Source organism: Struthio camelus, chromosome 8, assembly GCF_040807025.1.
Source record: "Struthio camelus isolate bStrCam1 chromosome 8, bStrCam1.hap1, whole genome shotgun sequence".
Taxonomy (NCBI): Eukaryota; Metazoa; Chordata; class Aves; order Struthioniformes; family Struthionidae; genus Struthio; species Struthio camelus.
This window is the reverse complement of record NC_090949.1, coordinates 26,873,252-26,894,716: the sequence shown is the minus strand read 5'-3', so window position 1 is coordinate 26,894,716 and position 21,465 is coordinate 26,873,252. Positions and strand designations below refer to the sequence as shown.

Sequence of the window (21,465 nt, the reverse complement as noted above, 5' to 3'; positions counted from 1 at the left end):
GGCAGCAGCAGGTCCCGCGGACAGAGGTCCTCCTTGTCCCCACCGCCCCTCGGCCGCAGTAACCGTCTCAGGCCCGGCCCCAGCCCCCGCCTCGCGGACGCGTTTCCCCGCGGCTCGTCCCCTGCCCGGCGATTCCCTCCGCGGCCGCCCGACTGCCATCGCCGATCCCTCCCATGGAGAGAGCGGGACGCGGCGGGCTGCCCCGTCCCGCCGGCCGGGGGGCAGCGGCGGATCAGCGCTCCCTTTGGGCATCCCTGGCGAGGGGTGCCCAGGAAACGGTGACCCCCGGGCGGCGGTCGGGACAGCCGACCTCCACTCGCCGCCGCCCGGCCTCCTGCCGAACCCCTGCGCGGCCTCGCGGGCCGGGGGGCACGCGCGTAGCGCCGCCGCCCTGCCGAACTGCAATTCCCGGCATGCTCCTGGCCCTCAGGAGCCGCGGCGGCCCTTCCCCTCCTGCTGGGAGCTGTAGTCCGCGGGTCTGCGCCCAGCCTCGCCCCGCGGCATGCCGGGAGCTGTAGTCGTGCTCCGCGCAGAGCAAGCTGGGAGGCGTAGTTCCCTGCGACGGCGCTTCCCGGTAGGCCCCGCGGCACGCCCGGCGCGCGGAGTTTAAATCAGCGGCGGTTGCCCGGGCCTGGCTTTGCCTGCTGGGTGGGAGGCGCCGCGCCGCTGCCGGGGGGCCGCCCGCTCTCCTCGTCCCCGCCGCGCCATGGACCCCCGGCTCTACCGCCACATCTGCCCCGGCCGCGTCGTCAACATCCAGCGGAGCAACGGTGAGGGGGGTGGGCGGGCGGGCCGGGTCGGGGCCGCGGCTGGGCCTGGCAGCGCCCCGGCCCCGCGTGTCTCACCTCGACCCTCTCCTAGGCCTCATCCACAATGCCACGATAAAGACGGTGAACGTGGAGCGCTGCTCCGTGTCCGTGGAGTGGTCCGAGGGTGGCGCCATCAAGGGCAAGGAGGTGAGTCCCCCGCCTTGGCCGGCTTCTCCCTGCTGCGGCTTCGGGCGGGACCTAAAACTTCAAAAACTCCTGTGTTGTTCATCTGTCGAAGGTGGTGCTTGGTAGCGCCTGGTGCTCTGGGTGCTGTGTGGGCGCTCAGAGGAGTAATGCTTTCTCCTGTAATGTTGTAGGTTATCTGGGATGAAGGCACTTCTATGCTTACTTGACTTGGTTATGTAGATAAAGTAATAAAATAGGCATATAAAGGTAAGAGGCATGTGAGTCGTGTGCTGTGGCTGCTGCGGAGCCTTCCTGGGCCAGTGCTCTCAACCTTTCTGAGCAAGCAGGTGGGAGCAATGTCAGGCTCTGGCTCCTGCTGTTGGCTGGTAACTTTGAATGCTGCAGAGTCATAGTTTGCCCAACTCTGGGGGCTTCCTGTTGGTATTTGGTGCCCTCAACTGTGTCCTTTAGGCTTTCCTTAAGGCTTCCTAGGTGTGTGATAAACATAGGATTGATACTTTGACCTATCTTATGCATCGTTTGAAGCCACATACTAAACCACAAGTCATGGTGGACCTGAAAGAATGTCTAAAACTTACAAGACCCCTCTTAAGGTCTTTTAGCTATAGTGTAGCTTTATCTCACTTGTTTTGGAATGTAGAATTCTGAAATGCTCCCAACTTGACTTTCAGTATCCTGTCCTTTAGTTCCTCTGTGCCTTACTCTCCAGGGACTGTTCTAGTTTTCTTAAAGCTATGTTTTTTTGGGTTTTTTTGTAATGAGACCTTTGTACAGAGATATGCTTCAGAACAACAGATGGAGAGTTAACCACGATTTGAGCTAGAATCCAGGTAATAATGGCAGTGACTAAGCTGAATTGCTTCTTAGACAGTGCTAGTCAGAAGTGTCCTAGCTAAATGTAAAGAATGGGATATGGGCCTCTGGTCATGGAACTATTGTGTTGCTATGGTCTCCCTCACTTTACTTTGGGTCAGATTAAATCTTCCTTGTACTGGGACAAGCCTGTGGGTTTCAGTGAAAGTGTGATCGCTAAGGAAGTATATTAAGAGAATTAAGTTTGTTTTCAAAAGCCTATACATTAGTGTTAAAAAAAAAAAATACTGTGTGAGGTTTGTGGTGGTAGGTGGGAGTCCAGGGCTCTTGAGGTTGATGCAGCGGAAGACCTGCCACTTAACCAAATCTCCTTTGGAAAGCGTGCAAACATGTTTGTCCCAGCAGTTACTCTGGGAGCATATCTTTTTTAGAGTTTAGTTAAAATCTTTTGTCAGTGGCTAGTTCTTTGAATTGCTCTTACGCTATTTGTGTGTGTGCTACATTCAAATATGCAACACTGTAAATATAATTGTTGACTACATTGTGTGTGTAATTACAATCCTAAGTCTCTGTACAGAGATTTACTGCATACAATAAGCAGCAAATACAGTAGCAAGTTCTCTTATACTTTTATGTACTGTCCACATAAACATATTTCTGAGCTAATTCACTTTCTGATTAAATATTTATAGATTTTGTATAAAACTGAATTTCATAATTATCTTTCTTGTATTAAAATGCAGTATCGCCACCTTTTTACAGAGTCTCACTTGCTTGGTTTTGCTCTTTGTATAAACTTCAGAGAAAAAATCAAATAAATTAAAGGTTAACTCAGGACTTAAGAACATCCTGGTGCAGTTTTTATGTCGCTTTGATTGTAGGTGAATTCCAGTGTAAGCTGCTGTGGTATCAGAGTTATTTTTGTGTGCATGTGCTTTCAAACTCTTTTACAGGCTTAGATTTGAAAAACCGAAACGAGAGATGCTGTCTTTTGTGCTTGAGGTTGCTCTTGGCTTTCCCGCCTGCCCATCACTCCCCCTGCCCTGCGGCTGTTTGTGACAGGGTGCTTTTCCAGAGCCGCAGAATGTTGTAAATGTGGGATTATGACTTCACCAGAGGGTCACGCAGGGGGTTGAAGCCTTAGGTGAAATCACTTGCTTGCAGTAGCAAGCAAAAATGCAGGTGGACTGACTTGATTTGTCATGGATTAAATACTGAATCCTTCATTTTCCAAGGTATAAGTAGCTCTTCGATGAAGCTTATTTCAGTAAGTGCAATTGCACAGTAAACTCTTAATGCTCTCCTAGCGCAGAAGTCAGAGCGGCTGAGATTTACTAAGATTAGCTGTAGGGGATTAAAGCAGTTGATGCCAAATGTACTTTGCCTATCTCTTCAGAAGTGCTCCATGGCTCCCGCAGAGCTGTGTGGTGTTTGGCAGATGAGGGTAAACGATATAACTAGCACATTTCTTCTAGTACGCTTGGATGTATGAGACTGTTCAAATGGAATATGGACTACTGCCTTGTTAGTCAAGGCAACTTTACGGTAACATTTAGCAAGGAGTGGGTCAGGTTTGTCTGCCTATAACCAAAGTCAATGTAAAAAGAATGCTTAAGTAGTAGTGACAATATTCCATTGTGTGAAAACCTTGCCCCTGCTGTTGTAGATTGAGATTGACGATGTGATCACAATAAATCCTGAGTTAGCAGAAGAAATACCTGCTGCAGATGTGAAAGAAAACCTTCCCCTGCAAGAGAATATAACTGTACAGGTAAGTGTTTTTAAGTATTTCAGTCTCTCCTAAGTGTCAACAGCAGCAGGCTGGAAAATAAGTGTTATAAATAATACTGTCAGTTTCAAAGTTTGAGATCTCTAACTTGTATGTTCTGTCTTGTCCAAAAAGTCCAACTACAAGTTGGACTTGTAGTTGGGCAGAAATCCTTTTTGTATTAATGTTCTCTCTTAGTGCTGTGCGAAGTGTTTATGGCTCATTTTGATTCCTTACAGCACTCTCTTCTTTCTTCCTCCAGAAACAGAAACGTAGAACAACCCTTTCAAAAATTCCTGCTCCGCGTGAAGGTGAGAAAATATTCTTTCCTCTGCTATAACCACGTGAAATAGAGGTGGTCTTCAGTTTTAGCCATAGTGTTGTAGCTTAATATGTCTTCAGGCTGCTTGGTTGGGCACCCTAATGAGTGAGCATTCTGACCATACTGGTTCATATAAACACTTCGGACTCCTGAGTGCAGACCCTTGCCAGCAGATTGCTGTCTTGTTCCTGTGAGCTAGGGTTTGTTGATGTGTTGCCCTTTGCTACAGCATTGCTGTAGTTCTTTGTTTGACACTGTTCTAAATGTCACTAGGCAGTTTCTGTTGCAATGAGTTGTAAAATTTCATGTGGAGTTTGGCTAATGCCGCAAACAACAAAAGGTAAGTGACAGTAAGATTAAAAAGAAGTGTCAAAATGAGAGTGGAAAGGGCAAAAAGAAATAGCCATGACAAATGATTGTCTCCTCTTCAAACAGTCCTTCTAGTCAATAACTAGAGCTTTATTTCTGGAGGCACTTCAGACTAGGCAGCCAAAGTGCTAGCTGGTGTGCTGTAGCTCACTGATTGTCTGACAGGAAAATAGTTTGAGCAAAGCCAGCACAGAAGGCAGAGACATCTGAAAGCGTGGGATTGCTGAGGAATTGCTTTCCTTGAGGTGTCAGGAGTTAGAAAACGCCCATCTTCTGTCTTCTGTTAGCTTTTTAGTTGACTCTCTTGGCTTTTTGAGAGTTGAAAGTAGCAGCATTACAGATCTATTTGTAATACAGTTGAGTGACGCTGACGTTTAGCGGTTGCAGATATGATTCTCTTACAGTGTATCGCTTGCCAGAACCTGTTCTTTTCCATACAATTGATCTGTAACTGCTGGTTTTGTCTGACCCTTCTTGTATGTGATGTATCTGAGAGACAGGAGTAGTTTGAGAAACTTGATCTGTCAAACATAATTCTATACTAAATCATCTTGATCTTCCTCAGATCCAGAAAATTCTCTATAAACTTTGTGAACTGGCTAGAAAAGTGGTGTGGTAAAGTAGTGACTATCTGTGGACAGGTCAGTTGATGGAACTGGACAGCCAGCTGGAGAAATAAAGGACTCCTAATCCAGTCACTGACTGGAAAAAATGTTATTACAGGTCACTGCTTTCTTGAGTGTAGTTTTTATTTGCAAATCTGAAATGCCTGTTGCCTTCGCTACAGGCACACTTGTCCCTGAAGACCTGCGCAGAGTACACAAGGGAAGCAATGTGTTCAGTATTCCTCAAGTATTATTACTAAATCCCATGAGCAACAGGGAGTATCTGTCCTGTTACAAACTCCACGCTGCACTAATTAGAAAGCTAACATTAGCTTCAGATTTCAGTTTTAGGACTAAACAAAATAAAGATTAGGGGGTGTCTGCCTCCATCTCAATATGCAATATGTCTGGCATCAAGCTCCTCAGGGAAGTGGGAGAAGCAGAAGTAAATAGTGCTTTTAGTTAACTGAGAAACCTACTGTTCAAGTTCTCTGACTCTTAAGAATGCTGGAGGATGCTGTATATCTTCTTGAACAAGAATTACTTGAAACAAAACCCATTTAGATGCAGCAAATCCTTCAGTTGGTATACATTTCCAGCAGCACTGTTTCGTTCCAGAAAAAACACTGCTGAGTTTGTGGTGAGATCAGATCTGGGCGTCTCTGACAAAAGAAAATGGAATAAAATGCCATCTATGAGCATAATGAAACTGATTCTTTTTGTTCCTAAAGTTGCAGCAGTGACACCTAATGTCTCTGCACCTGAGCAGAAGATTCCAGGTAAAGCGTTAATAAAGACATGAGCACTGAATTTCATGGGCACATTTATAAGGAATTTGATCCAGAGTTCGAATTAATTCTTGCTCGGAAACAAATCTTATTTCCTTGGAAATCATAGTGGTTAATTCTGGATAAATTCTTGTGATTGTTAGAGGTGTGAGGGTAGTTCTAATACTCAAATTGCACTTCAGATTTTTCATATCAGATTTGTTTTCTTTACTTTGAGGTGCATGTTCTGATCTCTTCCCCCAGAAGCTTTGCAAGGCACTTTGGGCAGGGACTTGGGGTCAGTGAAAAAAATGCATCTTGATATGCAACTGGAGAGATTGCCTACAAAATGAGCCTTTCTAAAGATTTACTGTTATAATTGTATGAAGTCTGGCTTTTAGCCGAAATCGTTGTCATCAAGCGCGCCCCCCCTCCCCCGCCCGGTGCACAAACAGACCATCAGTGCTTGGGTGTTGTGGTAGGCATGATGCTGTCCATGACAAGTTTTCCCTTTGGATGTGGAAGGCATCAGAAATAAGTTCTTGTCATCCTGACTTTTCCTTAGCACTTCCCTAGGTAACTTGCTCTGTTGTCTGTACAGCAAAAATTAGTGATAGAGTATACTTGCATACTTTCATTTTAAGCAGTTGCTAGATTGCAATACTATTGTCACCATCAAATAGTTAATCTATAGCCCTGAAAGTGTGAAGCTTCACAGGCTCTCCCAGTTCCCTGACTCTAACTGCCTCTTTCTAGTTACTGAGGCTCTGGAACTGCTGTAGTAGAAAATCCTTAGTGCTATCTGGAAGGAAATTGCACTGGAGCTGCAAATCTGGAATGAACTGTTTGCTTTTCTCTAGTGGTATATTTCATGATATACTCACTGACCTTTGCAGCCTTGCTTCATCCTGCACTTCCTTAATGCACCTGAGATCTGGAAACGGTCTTTTAAACCACACCTTGGTCCCCTCTGTTCTATACTTCTGTGAACACATGATTACTTGCAAACTTCTGAGTGCCTGATGCACAATGCTGACCTCAAGTTTGTGTTTCCAAAGCTCTGCGTGGCCGTTCCACCAGGATGTCTGTTATCACAGAGTCTCAGGGCAGCCTCCAGGAGAATGAGATGGAGGTGGATCCCTGCACTTCTACACAAACAAGAAACAATTCAGCAATTCCTGGTGAGTGGAGAAAGAACCCAGTGAATTGCTAATATGAAGCAAGATACTTAATATATATTTAATTAGGTAAACTGTAAGTCTAGGAGGAGGAGCAACTCTCCCCCTGCCCTTTCAGATATAAAAGGAGGGAGACTAAGAGGTATCTGACAGAATAAATATTCAAGGCTTCTTCCTGAAGGGTTCTCAAAGGACTTTGGAAAGAAGCGTTGAAGGAAGACATGCTTTACTAACCAGAGGGCTGCAGTCATGCACGTGGATGGATATGGTGTCTGTTAACAGTGTAAAGTGGCATTCACAGTGCTAGAATGGGAAGGGAAGTATGTCTTAATACTGCTGACAATATGCTCTGTAACCTTCCCCATGTAGGAGCTTGATTTGAATAGCAGTTGATACTCCTTTTTAAAAGCTGGGAGTCTTTAGTATCTGTTGTGAGAAGGGGGTTAAAATCTTACTCAAGAAGATATTACTTTGTTTATTAAGTGAGATTGAGATGGTTTTAGTTCTTGGAGTGTTAGACTGCTTATGAATTAGAGTAGATTAAAGGCTTGTTAACAGGCTTATTATCCCTTTCCCTTCCTCTGTCATATGAGGCTTTACAAATTATAAAATTATTCTTGCTCTTTAGGATCTAATTACCCTCTTTGATCTGGCTTTTTTCTGCAGCTGGCCGAACCAGGGCTAGCAGGCTGAGCTGTGCCCCAGAACCCTCACTGACAAATGTAAATGGAAACATAGAGGATCATCTGCCTCCTGCTAGAATGAGCTCTTCAGCAAACCCAGGTAATGGGGAGCAGTGGGTAAGAACTAAAACAAAGGGTTGCTGCTTTGTACACTCCTAGGCTAATGCTTCAAAAAGGTGGCTTTAACAGTAACACTAAATATCTTGAGTATTTTAATTTTAAATATGTAATTCTATTACCAGAATATTCCCCTCAGAAATACTGCCTTTACTTCAGAGTGACAGCGTGGCTTTGCTAGCCAGCTTCTGTAGTTGGCAGATCTGCTTTAGGAAAGAAGCACTATAAAATGAATGATGTTCATCTTCCTGAAGAAGATTGTTTCCTGAACAAGTTAATCTCTCAGTAACCTGGTGAAGTTGAAAATAACTTTAAGTAACATTGTACTTAAAATGTATTAATGAAAACTTAATTTGAGGAAATGTTTTGATTTTTATCTAGTTCGGAGAAGGTCTAACATTGTGAAAGAGATGGAGAAAATGAAAAACAAGAGAGAAGAAAAGAGAGCTCAGATCAGTGAAATCAGGACAAAACGTGCACAGGTGGAGTATTCTCTACCTTACACTAGTAAGGGGAGATTCTATAGGACAGTACATCCCCGTAATTAAACTAAACATATTTTGGACATAAGCGGAAAGATGCAGAATGCCAGGCTTTGTTTTTGGAAACCTGTATTTAAGGATGGATTATTTCTAGATCCAGAAAATTCTGAATCTTGCAACTTTCAAGTAAAAGAATTTCTAATTGTGTACAGTTGGTTATGTTTAGTGTGCTCTGGTCTCTTTTGCTATAGCAGTCTAATTACCTTCTAGCAGCTTGATTCCTTTCATGTTCATGGTTTTTCATGCAGGAGTTTGACAGCAGCTGTCCGAATTGGGAATTTGCACGGATGATCAGAGAATTCAGAGCAACTTTGGACTGCCAACCAATATCTATAACTGACCCAGTAAGTAAATATTGAGGGCACTGACTGCAGCATGCACGTACTCTGACTTCTTTATTTTGTACTCAAGGTTTTGGCGTATGAACAAATTAGGGCATCACTGCCTCACAGAGCATCTGTGAAGATATTGTGATTCTGAGGCACCCAGTGGTAAATGTGAGGTCACTTAACCTCTTTCCTGTTTCAGGCTAAGCTGCCTTGTATTACTTCGCATGTGTCACTAGCCAAGAGATTGCACTTTGACAGTTATCATGGAATGTTTTGAGGTGGTAACATCAGTATTTTTCAGAGTTTTTAAATGGCAGAACCTGTTATGTAGCAGTTTAGCCTGTTGTAGGTATAGGTATGAATAAGGTAAAGCAGATTGTTGCACTGTAATGGAAAATATTACCATGTATAAGTTAAATATTAACGAACTTTAAGCTAGGTCAAAAAAGTGAGGAGCAAAAGTAGAGGTGAAAAACTAGGGAAAAAATGAGGAATGGGAGAGCTCTTCAGCTGCAGAGTTGGCATTGCTTAACACCAGGGAACGGCAGTCTTTGGCTAGCAAAAGCCTTGTTATGATCACTGAAAACTGGTAACGTTTCAGATCAAACAAAAAAGCAGGTGCTGAATAGCTTTGAACACGGGGTGGTTTGCATACCTGCACTGCATTGGGCTGAGAACCAGCTGTTTGTGCAAAATTCCTGTATGGCAGGAGATGGGTTTGTTATCTTCTGCTTTCCACCTCAACCAACGGGATGTGTACTTTCCCACACTCTGTAGATGGGCTGAACAAATAGCTAAACTTACTGTATCGTTTAAACTCCAGGACAAACAACAACAACAACAAACCTTTAGAACAACTTAAAATAATGATTTACCTGAATTTGACCCTAGTTGCAGTATTGATATCACTGAGAAGTTAGCAAAGGACTGAACATTTAGTAGCCCTCCTATAGATTATTTGGGGCACTTTTTTAGCATGGGAGCACTTTCACCTGATACGTTGAGTGTGCTACATATGGTTAAATTGTTTGTAATAGTTCCGACTTCTTTTGTATTGAATGGACTTTAAAACTTAAATCCGTACATGAGTGGCTAACTAATCTGTAGCAGAGGAACGCTAATAGATGTGTAGAAAGGCGGATGTGAGGAGGAAACACTGAATCTTTGTCTCTGCAATGCCAGGTAGGTGTGGATGTAACTGGGAAGTAATTATACATGTTTTCTTACCTTTTGTCTTAGATAGAAGAACATAGGATTTGTGTCTGTGTGAGGAAACGCCCTCTGAATAAACAAGGTGAGCATACTGACAGAACAGCTATGACTTGGAGCTGTTTAACATTGTTTATTCATGTTAAAATCGAGGGTCTTTTCCATCAACAGAACTTCTAAAAAAGGAATGTGATGTGATTACTGTTCCCAGCAAGTGCGTCCTGCTGGTGCACGAGCCAAAGCTGAAAGTGGATCTAACAAAATACCTTGAAACCCAAGCATTTAGATTTGACTTCTCATTTGATGAATCCTCTTCTAATGAAATGGTATACAGGTAATGCTTTCTTACTGGGAATGAGTTACAAGTTAAAGTACAGAGCTATGGCCAGATGGCATCTTTGCTTAAAGAAACTGCTACCTGAAGTACATATGAAATGTTTTCTTTGGAGGAAACCAATGGACTGAAAAATCTAAAGCTTTAGTTTTGGTGTGGCCTTGATGCCTTCTTAAGGATTTGCTTTTATTGGCCTTTCAAGGTATTGTCAAAAGTATCTTTGCGAAAACTGATGAAGTGGAGTGTGAACTACTTGCCTTAACTGTCTTGTACCTTCTGAATATCCAGGTTCACGGCTAGGCCTCTTGTCCAGACTATCTTTGAGGGTGGAAAGGCAACGTGTTTTGCATATGGCCAGACAGGCAGTGGCAAGACACACGTAAGTTATCTGCTCTAAGGTCTCAAAATTTCTCTTTTTATCTAAAGTATGTTTAAGTTTCTTGAGATGCTAATAATGAAGAAGATTGTATAAGGAGGTTGAATTGGTTTTATTGTCTTAGCATGAGTTATTACATTGTCAATAGTTTATCCTCTTTTTCTGTAGAGTATTAGTACATTTCCTTTGAAGTTGTGAGGACAGTCATACTAAATCTTCCCACAGTTGGCTTGTTAAAAATTTAGAACCAACGATGTCCTGATGTGTTAGTAACAGAGCCAGGGCTACTCCTCACCTCAAACTCCTGTGTCTGCCTAATTCCAGTCTGCAAAGCAGGGCTGTTTAGCTTACATCTGAGACAGATTAAAATGTTGTCCATGTTGTATTTTGAGTCTGGAGGAATTCCAAAGACTTGAGTGGATGTATAAGACTCATGTTGTACATGGACAATTAACTGGTCTGATATTACCTGTAAAGTGGGTAGTTACTCACTTTTTAACCACTCCTTCCAGCCTTCCACTTCTAAGACAATTGGAGACTCTGCTTTCTGTCTCAAAGGTGTCTCTTAGGCTCTGAGCAACTTGTGTATTGTTTTTAATTTTAGTCTTCTGGAAATTATAAGGAAGGAAACTGGGAAATTCTCTTCCCTCACCCTATCACATGGGAGCCAATTTTGCTCTCTTGTTCTGCAAGAAGCTTCATCTAACAGCAGAGTGATCTGGACTGGACTAGACTAGCCTGCCAGTTTCAATAACTGGATAAGTGCTCTCTTCTAGTGTTAGATGCAAGTCTTAGGCTAGGAATTCCTATCATTAGTGTTATATAGTAATCTGTAGGATTCATACATATCTGCATGAAGATTAAATCACTGAATATTTGCATCATACTACCTGGAGATTTTTTTCCAGTAATCAAATGGGGTTGTTTGTGTGTGTTTGTTTCTTTAACAGAGGCTGCCTTCATTACTGTTGAATGGGCAGGTAATAGGCAAGGAAGTCACTTTTATTTCCTGATCCTAGGGTGTAGAACTAGTGCGAGGACCATAGCTGCATTTTGAGGCTAGAGTGCTGCCTATTAAACCCTGATAGATTGAAAATGTGTCTTGCTGGGATTGAGAGTTGTCTTTTAAATAATTGACTCTCTGTTTAATATTAAAATGTTAGTGATTCTCCAGGACAGCAGTAGCCAAAATGTTGTTGAAACAGAAAGTATCTTGGTCAAAGGAATAAAAAGTATTGTCTAGTCTAGAAGTTGGATGTGTTTTGATACCATGCAAGTGTGTTTTTGCAAGGAGTAGCAAACCTAGCTCCTAACAAGTTAGGCTGTTTGGTTTCACTTCCAAGGCCATGAATTTCCCCTTGGAGGAACAACTCCTTAGAACTCTTATGTAGAGCTAGCACTGCGGAGCCTTGCAGGCATGCAGCTGCTGCTTTGCATAGTCTCTGTTGTCTTTCTGAACTGATACGGAAGCACAAAACTAACTTCATCCTGAATTGCATTGTGTTATAATAATCCCACTGACATCAGAGCTTATACATGATGACCTCCTAGCATGTTCTCAGGACTAAAATTAGGTAACCAGACTTGCTTGTACTACACTTTACCTCAGTGATGGCCTTTCTCTTCACAGACTATGGGTGGAGACTTCTCTGGGAGAGCACAGAATGCCTCAAAGGGGATATACGCTTTTGCATGTAAGTTGACTCTTTAGATAAGTGAATCAAAACTGTGCATGTTTGTTCTTAAACAGTAAGGTCTGTGTCTTTATACTCAAAATATTCCCAGTAAGAGATACATAAAGCATTTGTGCTTTCATCAATAAGTAGTAGAGTTTGTTGCAAGAGGTATGATTATGTAATTTTTATCAGCATTTCACAAACAGTATTTTCTATCTAGCCTGTAACTTCCTAGGTCAGCCTGCTACTTAACATTAACTGATCAGAGTATATTTATTTATGAGGCATATTGATGACATATCTTCCAGTTTGACATTTGCTGGGCTGAACCATTTAATTGTGATTACTTCTGTTTTTCCTTAGCCAAGGATGGTGTTTGGAAATACCTGACTTAAATGAAGCAGAACACTACCCGTTTCTGATATAAAGCTTGTTAGACAAAAAGCAGATGAGCATATGTGGTCCTGATTTACTTATTTCCTCTAAGCAATATGCAAAAAGCTAGCACATATAAAATGCTTTCAGACAACAAATGCTCTTAGAAGCCTCTCCTTGCAATAACGCCTAGAGAAGCACAATGAGTCCGGACCTCTTCTACCTTCACTTTAGAAAGGCATATTGTGAAAACAGCCTGTACAGCAACGCTGTTGAAACAAGAACAAGTGTTTGCTAGCCTCTGACAAATGAGCTGTTACGACCTGGCCTTGACGGAAAACTTCTGCCTTTGAGCTCAATTTCAAAATGTGAAGCCTTCTAATCATGAGAGGCTGCACTGGATGAATCCAGCCAAAGGGCCAGCTAGTTTGGTATTTTGTTTCCAAACAGCAGCGAATGGAAACACTTAGGAAAGAGTATCTTCTAGGCGGTCTACAAGAAGCTCTTCAAACACACATACACGATTCTTTAAACCTGTCCAAAGCACTAGCAGATCCTGATGGTGTGCCAAAGTGGGAGATATGTGCTTGTATTGACCAAACCAGATCAGAAAGCGTTGCTGTGTGCTGGTAACCTTAAAAGCAGAAGCTTCCATATTTCCCCCCCCCCCCCCCGACCATGTCTTCAGTCCCTGGATGAGGATGCTGCTGAAGCTGTTCTCCAGATGGTAGCACAACTGTTACACTAGCATTTGGTTAGGGTGCCTGTCATTCAGCTACTAGACACTGCCTTATAGCTGAGGGACACTTGAAAGGAGTTGAAGTAGCAACTAAAATGTGTTTTAAACTAGTTATCTAAACCTTCCCCTTTTCTTTGCTAGCACAAGACGTCTTCCTTCTTCTAAGCCAGCCAAGGTACAGGAATCAGGATCTGGAAGTCTATGTGACGTTCTTTGAAATATACAATGGGAAGGTATGGGTGTTTTTTTTGTTTGGTTGGTTTTTTTAATCTTTGTCTGATTTCTTCGATTGTGTTTAAGTAGCTGAATAAAACTTATTTGTATTTTGTTCTGGCATGTCTGGAACTGAATTGGAAAGGTATGTTAAGCACGTGCTGTTTTGGTATTAGCTTTCTATAAAGAAAGTGCAAATTCCATATTGGGAGACTTGTGTTCAGATTTGCCTTGTTCTTGTTGCCTGAATACAGGTGTTTGACCTCTTGAATAAGAAGACAAAGCTTCGAGTCCTGGAGGATGGCAAGCAGCAGGTCCAGGTTGTAGGCCTCCAAGAGAGACAAGTTGGCTGTGCTGAGGATGTCATCAGAATGATTGAGATGGGCAGTGCCTGCAGGTCTGGTGCCTTAAAACCAATATGGAAACAGTCATGTCATGTTACACTTGCATGTCTGTAAAACATGTAACAGATTTCTGTAGCCCAAGCCCTTTAAGACTTCAAATAAGAGAATGCCTATGATGCTAGGAATAGGCAGGCATTGTCATGCAGAGCAGCACCTCTGCATAAAAGCAAGAGGGTTACAGAATAAAGACTGGTAGCGATGGGTTTAGCCTTCTTTCAGTAGTGGCCCTATGTCCTCACATATCTCCAGAGAGAAACCATTCACATGAGTTTGCTTGCAGAGGTGCCACGGCTGATCTGAGCATAGTCTATGTATCTGCTCTTTAGATGTATCAGCTGGTTGACAGAGGCACAGGTAGTTGCTTGTAAGAACAAGGAAGAGCATCTGTCTTCAAGCTACACTTGCAAAAATGCTTTGGCTTAATTGCAGGTCAGATGAGCTCTTCTGATAGCAGGAAAAATGCTGCAGGTCATGCAGGAATCCTCTCTGAAGAATCCTTGAGAGAAGGTGGTGAGGGACAGCCACAGGCTTGACTCATCACCCTGGCAGGCTGGCTGCAGGCTGTAGTTGGGGCACCTCTTGCCATCATACGGGTGTGTGTCTAATTAGGGACTTCTGAACAGCAAGTCTGTATTAGCAGCTCTTAACTCTGGTTATGCTGTGAGTAACTGCGGTGGAAAAGGTTACTTGGCACATGAGAACTCCTTGGCTAATGAGAACTCCTTGGCTTCTGCATTACATTGCATGTGCAGATAAGTGCATCATAAAAGCTCATTCAACACTCTGCTGTGCATGCTTTTTGCATGACAATTCAGTCAAGAACTGTGTTTTTGTTTTGTTGTTTAACCTTTCAGACTCTGGCTTCCCACAGCACTATTTTAGGACATCCTCCCTCTCCCCCAGCAGTGGGGATGCAGGTGGGGCAGTGAACCTGCCAGCTTTCTCAGGAAGTAAATGATAGTGAAGGTAACAGGGAGGTTTTTGGTAACTTATAAGCCTCCAGGCTGTCACAGTAACTGGGCAGCTGTGGTAATGCAGCAGAGGTTAAGTGCCAAGCTAGCCTGCCTGGAGAAGGGAATTTACCATGATGTTAAACACTCTAGCACAGCTACTGCTGTTAAGAGGGGAGCTTGGCTTGCTCACTGTGTAATGGCAGATGCATCAGGAGAATGACATGTGGGCTGCTCTGAGGCAGGGAGATGCAATGCTGGCCTATGTCTCCCAGGGAGCATGCGTGCTGTACCAGCTCCAAACACATGTAAGGCATTAGCAGTTACACACACATTCCAGTGCAGGCTGGCTGAATGGAGACAGGCAGCTTAAATAGCCTTCAGCCTCCAAAACTGGGATGTAGGTTCAAATATTCCTCGCAACAGTTCTGTGGCCTTATATCAGAGGTGATTCTATAATTCATGCAAGCTTAAGGTATTGATATGTAGGATAAAACTGGGAAGGTTAACTATTTAAATGAATGACTTCAGGCCTTGTCTAGTGCTGTCGGGACCTGTTGTGTGTTCTGTGACACAATTCTAATGCTTGTTCACATCTTTGCTGTAGGACATCTGGGCAGACTTTTGCAAATGCTAGCTCTTCCCGGTCCCATGCTTGCTTTCAAATCATACTACGCCGAAGAGGAAAACTGCTTGGCAAATTTTCCTTGGTGGATCTGGCAGGAAATGAGAGGGGTGCAGATACATCTAGTGCTGATCGGCAGACAAGGATGGAAGGGGCTGAAATCAACAAGAGCTTGTTGGCTTTGAAGGTGAGCATTTACACAAGGAGAAAATGGTGCTAATCAACACACCGATTCTTTTTTATCTCCTTGGTTATCTGTTCTGTTTCTTTCCAGCGCACAGAAAAAGAACAGCCAGAAGGATCCCGATTTTGTATTTAAACAACCTTCAAAATGGAGCATATGCTTCCATTTAGAATGACTCCAGAAAAGCAGTGTAGTCTTGTCAGGCCAGGCACTGCTACTGCCATTGCAAGCTTTGTTCAAGTTGTCTTTGTTTTTTTGTGTTCTAGATAAACCAGGTGTGACTGTGACAGTCAAATACCTGGAGCATATTTAAAAGGCTGTGAGGTGCTTACAGAACAATGGAGATGACCATTCTTCAGCCTGTTGGATTTACCAGTAGTCGTTTGCTAATAGCTTGCAAAGTTGTTTGAGAAGAGATGCAGATATTGCATTCACAAGAGTTGTCTTTCCTTAGGAATGTATTCGAGCTCTAGGGCAGAACAAATCTCATACTCCTTTCCGGGAGAGCAAGCTGACCCAGGTGTTAAGAGACTCTTTCATAGGAACAAATTCAAGGACCTGTATGGTGAGTACATGCATGACACAGTCAAACCCACACCTGTTGAATTCCCCAAAGCAACTAGGTAGCTGCATGCCCCTCTTCTAGAGTGAGGGGACTTTGAAGCCACAAAGCTTCAGTTCTCTGTGAAAACCAGCCAAACCAGTTTCTTCTTTCACTGACCATATCAACTGTGATCAAAAAACAGTGAGCTTTGCCCAAGCTTCTGATGACTCACAGTAGGAGTAGGGCTGCAGAAGTTGCTTTTATAGGATGGATCTACACTAGAACTTGGTGCCCTCTAAGGGCTTTGCTTCCTGTGCAGGTGTAGCACAGTAGGTCAACCAAGCCAGCAGAAAGCTGCATACAGAGCCACTGGCTCCTTTTATTCTGCTTCCCAGCTTCTCACAGCTATTGGCACATCCCACAAGAGCCATAGAGGAAAATGGGCTTCACAGACTGTTTTGATTCTGATCCTTCCTCTAATATGGCCACTTAAATGTGAACAAAAGGCAGATGTGGGACTTACTGAGGCCTTCTCTTCTGTTTGCAGATAGCAATGATTTCTCCAGGCATGAGTTCGTGTGAGTACACCTTAAACACACTGAGATACGCTGACAGGTAATGGTCTTTCTGACCTGGGGTTTCTATTTCTGTTGCAGAAGAGGTTTTGGCTGCTTTTTATTCTGATTAAAAGTTCTCTTGCTGTCACTGCCCTTGATGGCAGTTTGGAGATTGAGGGCAAATTATGTTAGAGCTGGCTTCTGCGGTTAACCTGGGTCCTCTCTGCCTGGAGCGTAATAGATTGCATTAAAACCATGACTAATTTCTCCTTCCTTCAGAGGAGCAGTGTCTCACTCTAGACTTCAGATTTTCCTATTTTTTGTAGCGAGTTTTCCCTGCCAGAAAAGCGTCCTGAATGCGTCTCTCCATACCCTTTACTTTTTGTTAGTGATCTGTGCAGGGTCCTATCTGTACATGTGTACTAAGAATGCATCCCTCACCTGGCCCTACAGATGAGACAGAAGAATACATTGTGTTCTTGATGCTCTTTGAAATGAGTTAATAGAGTAGGGCACCTTGGAGAGTTTGGGTGAAAGCTGAAGGACCTGGAGAGCTCAGATGCCTCAAGAAGCAAGTGATGAGTGTGGGGTTTGAGCACGCTCTTGTTGGTGTTGGGCATTTGTGGGGCAGATTTGTGGGGACTGAGCCCCAGGTTTCCCTGTGAGTCTCGCTCATCCCTTGAACCCCTGTGACAAAACTGTGAGTGGCTCCCTGTCTCTGCTGTAGGTGACTTTACAACTCTCCAGTGAGGTGGCAAGTGAAAAGCAGAGGCAGACTCCATAGTTGCAGGGAGGGTAGTCTGTATTTTTGAGTCCCAAGAGCTAAAGCATTGGCTTAGCTTTTTCTTTTTCCAGTGGGGTCGGCAGTGCTTGAATTTTTTTTTTTTCTTGCTTGTGCTGTGCTGTGTGACTCTGTGCTGTAGCTGCAGAGCCTGTGACTACTGTCACATGTTAAGAAGATACTTGCACACATCAGACCTGGGAATTTTCCTTCGTTTTGTTCACAAAAGGCTGTTTGGTTCCCTCCCCCGCTTTCCAGAAAGGGAGCACTCTACTCCACTCTCAAAAAGGATGTATGGCAATTTTTGTCATAAGCATTCAGGCATACTGTGAATCTTGACAGATTCCCAGATTTGATTCCTGATTCAAAGTTGCATTTTTCTGGTCATGTCTGCTCACCTGAAAATATAGGACAAAATGCAACACCTGACTTAGGGTATTATGCTTCCTACTAAGATTCTAGCCTTGAGTTTGGCACCTTTGCCTTTTAGCCAGTGCACAAGGCAGGTTCAACCTGTAGGAAAGGGGTGTGCAGGCAGAAACTTGCTGGAAATGTGAAGCTAGCACTAGTATAGAATGAAGTGCCCAGCTGGTGTCTGGCTTCTACATCTAGCACCACATACTCAGCTACGATTTCTGTTATTATAGTCCTGTTCTGGCACAGAGGGTCTCTTATAGGAAAAAATCGACCTTATTCCTTTTCTTTCCATACTGAAAGTCCTTTTGGTCATGAAAGACCAAGTTCATATGTGGAAGATAGCCTCTGTGGAAGGCTTTACTGGCCATTAGCATTGTGCACTTGGACATTTCTTGACTGTAGAGGTCTTAGGTTGATATGGCTAGATTGGGCACAGAGACAAACATCTCCCAGCCTCCTGTTCCACAGCCCTTTGGGGTTTCTACCCATGTTCTGGGGCAGAACCGCCCCACTTGTTCTGGGGGTGGTAATGTGGAACTTGTCTGATTAAGCTAAATGCTTCCTGGTAAGCACTGACCAACTGCAATAGCTGCTTGGTGATGCTGTAGCCCACAAACTGTTGAAGGAGTTGGAGTGACAAATCTTCCCGTTGCAGAGTGAAAGAGCTCAGCCCTCACAATGGAGGTGGTGAAACACAGAATCACATGGAGACTGAGAATGAGGAAACAGAGACCAGTGGAGAAGGCTCAAGTCTTCAACACAATGTATGTGTATGCAGTGGGAGTGAACAGATCTCAAAGCTGGCAACAACTTGCTGTTCTTACATGGACTCTTTCTTGCAGCTCTCCAAGGATGAGGAGGAAGATCTCTCTCCCCACATGTTTAGTTTCCGTGAGGCTATGATTCAAATTGGTGAGCAGGAGGAGAAGGTTGTAGAACAGCTTAGAGAACTGAGACAGGTACGTGGAAGAGGTGAGCTCAGCCTAAGATGCTTTCTACATGTTGATAGCAGCTTGCCTTGTCTGAGTCAAGTGTTAATGGGTAGGCCATGGGCTGTAATGCAAGAATGCTGTCAATGGTATTTTCCTTCAGTGCCAACTTACTCCTGTGCTTTCCTGCTCAACTGGGTAAACAGGGCCATTTCAGCGCTTGTGGCCAACCAGTGCCCCTTCCCCTCTCACTAGTGACCTCTACTTACTACTAATAAGCACTGAGAGCTACTGGTCTGTAGAAGCTCAGCTCTGTTAATTCATGTTGAATCAAAGTTGAAGAAATTCCTTGAATTTCCAGAGTTATTTCTCATAATGGTCCCTCTTCTAAAATATAGAAAATGACTGAACTTGACTACCTCTTGGGAATGACGGAGCAACCAGACTACGATCTTGAGACCTTTGTCAGCAGAGCTAAGTACTTCGTAGAGGAGAGCTCAAGAAATATCCTTAGTGTTGGAGGTATGGTAGCACTTCTTGAAATAGTGCCTGCTCCAGAAGGTACATATCACTACTAGCACTGTCACTAATGATTTCAAAGATCTGAAAATACTACCAACATATCTATGGGAGTTTAAGCACCCAGTCCTTCTGAATAACTTACAGGTCTCATCATATTACTCGGTGATCGTAGGGAGAGACCTGAGATGCCCTATTGCCTGCACTTTGCCAAGTAAAATTCTGGCTGGATCGTTCCACTTGCTTTTCACTGCCATAGAAAACTGCCCTCCCTTTGAGCAGAAACAATATCCACTAAAAGCAGATGAACTGAAGTATTTGTATAGTTGGTTATGTAGTTGACCTTGGCCAAAAAAACAGTGACTTTTGAGAAATAGGTCTCTGTGCCATGTCCTAGGGATTTACTGGGGTATGTCCATTATTTCCACTCATGTTTTTGTGGATATCAGACTTTAAGACCCACCCACTTATAACTGTCCATCAGGTATATCCTCACCTGCCACGTCTGCCAGCACCTTTTTGGCATGTGTTTGCCTTAATATAGGGCATCACTTGAATGTGTAGCAAAATCCTTCCAACTGTGTTATTCTAACTTGGTTTGGAGACTTCCCAGGTCTGTGCCAGGGGATGTCAGCTGCCTGCTCTCTATACTGCCTACCTCCTTTCAGAACATGCTGGTTGAAGCAGTGGTAGAGAGGCAGCAAGGCAGATGTCTGAGCTTGGCTGATGCATGGTAACATGGCTCCAGGTGCACGTGTTGCCTGACTAGGGCAAGGGGAGCTACACTGATAACTACTGTTTTTCTGCCACTGTTGCAATAATCTGGGCTTTGAATGCCATTTGAGCCATTACAGCCTAGATTGCATTTGCCTGAAAGACAGGGCTGTGAGGGTTTCCACATGAAACTGAAAATCATGGCCCCGAAGTGAACTGTTGTCAGGAGGCAGTGATTTTTCTAAATGGCCCTAACTGTCCTCCCATCTTGGATGTAGCTTAAGAGCAGTATCCCTCCCTTCACCACCCAGTGGAGGTGGGTGGCATGACAACAGGAGTCTGGTGTAAATGCCCTGCCACCCTCTCTGTGATACAGGCTAGGGAGATCTGGTCCTCTGGGGCTCTTGATGGATGATGGATTAGTGGCATTCAGCTCGAATTTTGCCAGCCTCAGGCTTGAAACTCTTGATGAGTAGAAACAAGAGCAAGTATATCTGGAGGGCTTTGTGGGACTAGGCATGATATGATGTCAGTTGAGCTGTTCTTGCCCTATGTACTTCCCTCTGTGGCCCTTGCAGACCCCTGCTGAACTGCTGGGATAGACAGCTGGGCTGGTGAATTCAGCTACCAGGTCAGTCCTCCTGACACTGCTGTTCTCCTTTCCAGAAACGTTGGGTGCCCTGGGGGTTGCCATGCAACTGGAAGAGCAAGCCAGCAAGCAGATGAGCAAGCAGAGGCCTCAGTAAATATAGCAAAATGTGGTTCACAAGCAGTCTTCTGTATGTCTTGCATATGTCACTGGTTTGTGTAACTCATATTTTAAATGTGGTAGTGTGTGTGTAGGTCAGGCGTGCCTGAAGGCAGCAAAATGGCAGCCTCTCTCGCTACATGGCCTGGTATCAGGGTAGGTGGCAGAGACTCTGCTAGAAACACTCCCTGCAAGGCTTGGGGAGAGGGAACCTGAGTCTGCCAGATGTGTCTAGCATCTGGCCCTTCATAAGTGACTATGGTCTGCTCTAATAGAACTAGATACACGTGTATAGTTTTCTAGTGTACATACTATTTTTGGTTCCAGATGTGCTTGAAATGTTGCAAAACTGCAAGTCTGGCTCTTCTAGAAAGAAAATGGACTACATGTAATTATAAAAAAAAAAAAAAATCAGTATTTTAAGAAGTTTGCTTGATAAATAAATATTCCTGGATTTAATTAACTTCTATCCTATAAAATATTTTTCTTGGTGATTTTTGCTAAAGTCTGGCAGCCCCTAAAGACTGGTTGGTGTTGTAGAGGTGGGCTGGCTTCTTGGAGGACGTTTTTTTTTTAAAGTCTTCACACTTGTAATGTTTACATAAAAATCATTTGAAATAAATGTTGTCTCTTAATTTTGGGATCTTGCTGAGTAGAACTTTGGGAAGAGGTGCCCCCTGAAACAGTCATAGGGAAAACGGTCTCCATGTGTTGTTGCAGTT

The 21,465-nt window shown here is 43.7% G+C and overlaps 2 protein-coding genes across 13 annotated transcripts in view; one reads left to right on the top strand and one right to left on the bottom strand.

Moving 5' to 3' along the window:
• Window positions 1-499: 499 nt before the first annotated feature.
• Window positions 500-21,379, top strand: KIF2C (kinesin family member 2C). The gene is made up of 21 exons (XM_068952916.1): window positions 500-770; window positions 862-956; window positions 3,436-3,540; window positions 3,800-3,848; window positions 6,659-6,781; window positions 7,445-7,561; window positions 7,960-8,060; window positions 8,369-8,464; window positions 9,689-9,743; window positions 9,830-9,992; window positions 10,281-10,371; window positions 11,999-12,062; window positions 13,300-13,391; window positions 13,626-13,768; window positions 15,333-15,537; window positions 15,989-16,099; window positions 16,626-16,693; window positions 18,489-18,597; window positions 18,676-18,792; window positions 19,161-19,284; window positions 20,662-21,379. The coding sequence occupies exons 1-21, from the start codon at window positions 707-709 to the stop codon at window positions 20,739-20,741; spliced, it is 2,172 nt and encodes a 723-aa protein (XP_068809017.1). The 5' UTR covers window positions 500-706; the 3' UTR covers window positions 20,742-21,379.
• ARMH1 (armadillo like helical domain containing 1) overlaps window positions 3,863-21,465 on the bottom strand; it is a 31,544-nt gene continuing 13,941 nt past the window's right edge. For 9 of the 12 annotated variants that reach the window (XM_068952934.1, XM_068952926.1, XM_068952927.1 and 6 more), the window contains one exon: window positions 8,476-9,231. In XM_068952934.1, the coding sequence (XP_068809035.1) occupies window positions 9,047-9,231 (185 nt within the window). In that variant the 3' untranslated portion in view covers window positions 8,476-9,046. Of the gene's footprint in view, window positions 5,496-8,475; window positions 9,232-18,801; window positions 18,887-21,465 lie in introns of those variants that run through there. The other 3 variants (XM_068952921.1, XM_068952922.1, XM_068952924.1) reach the window with 3 other exon arrangements.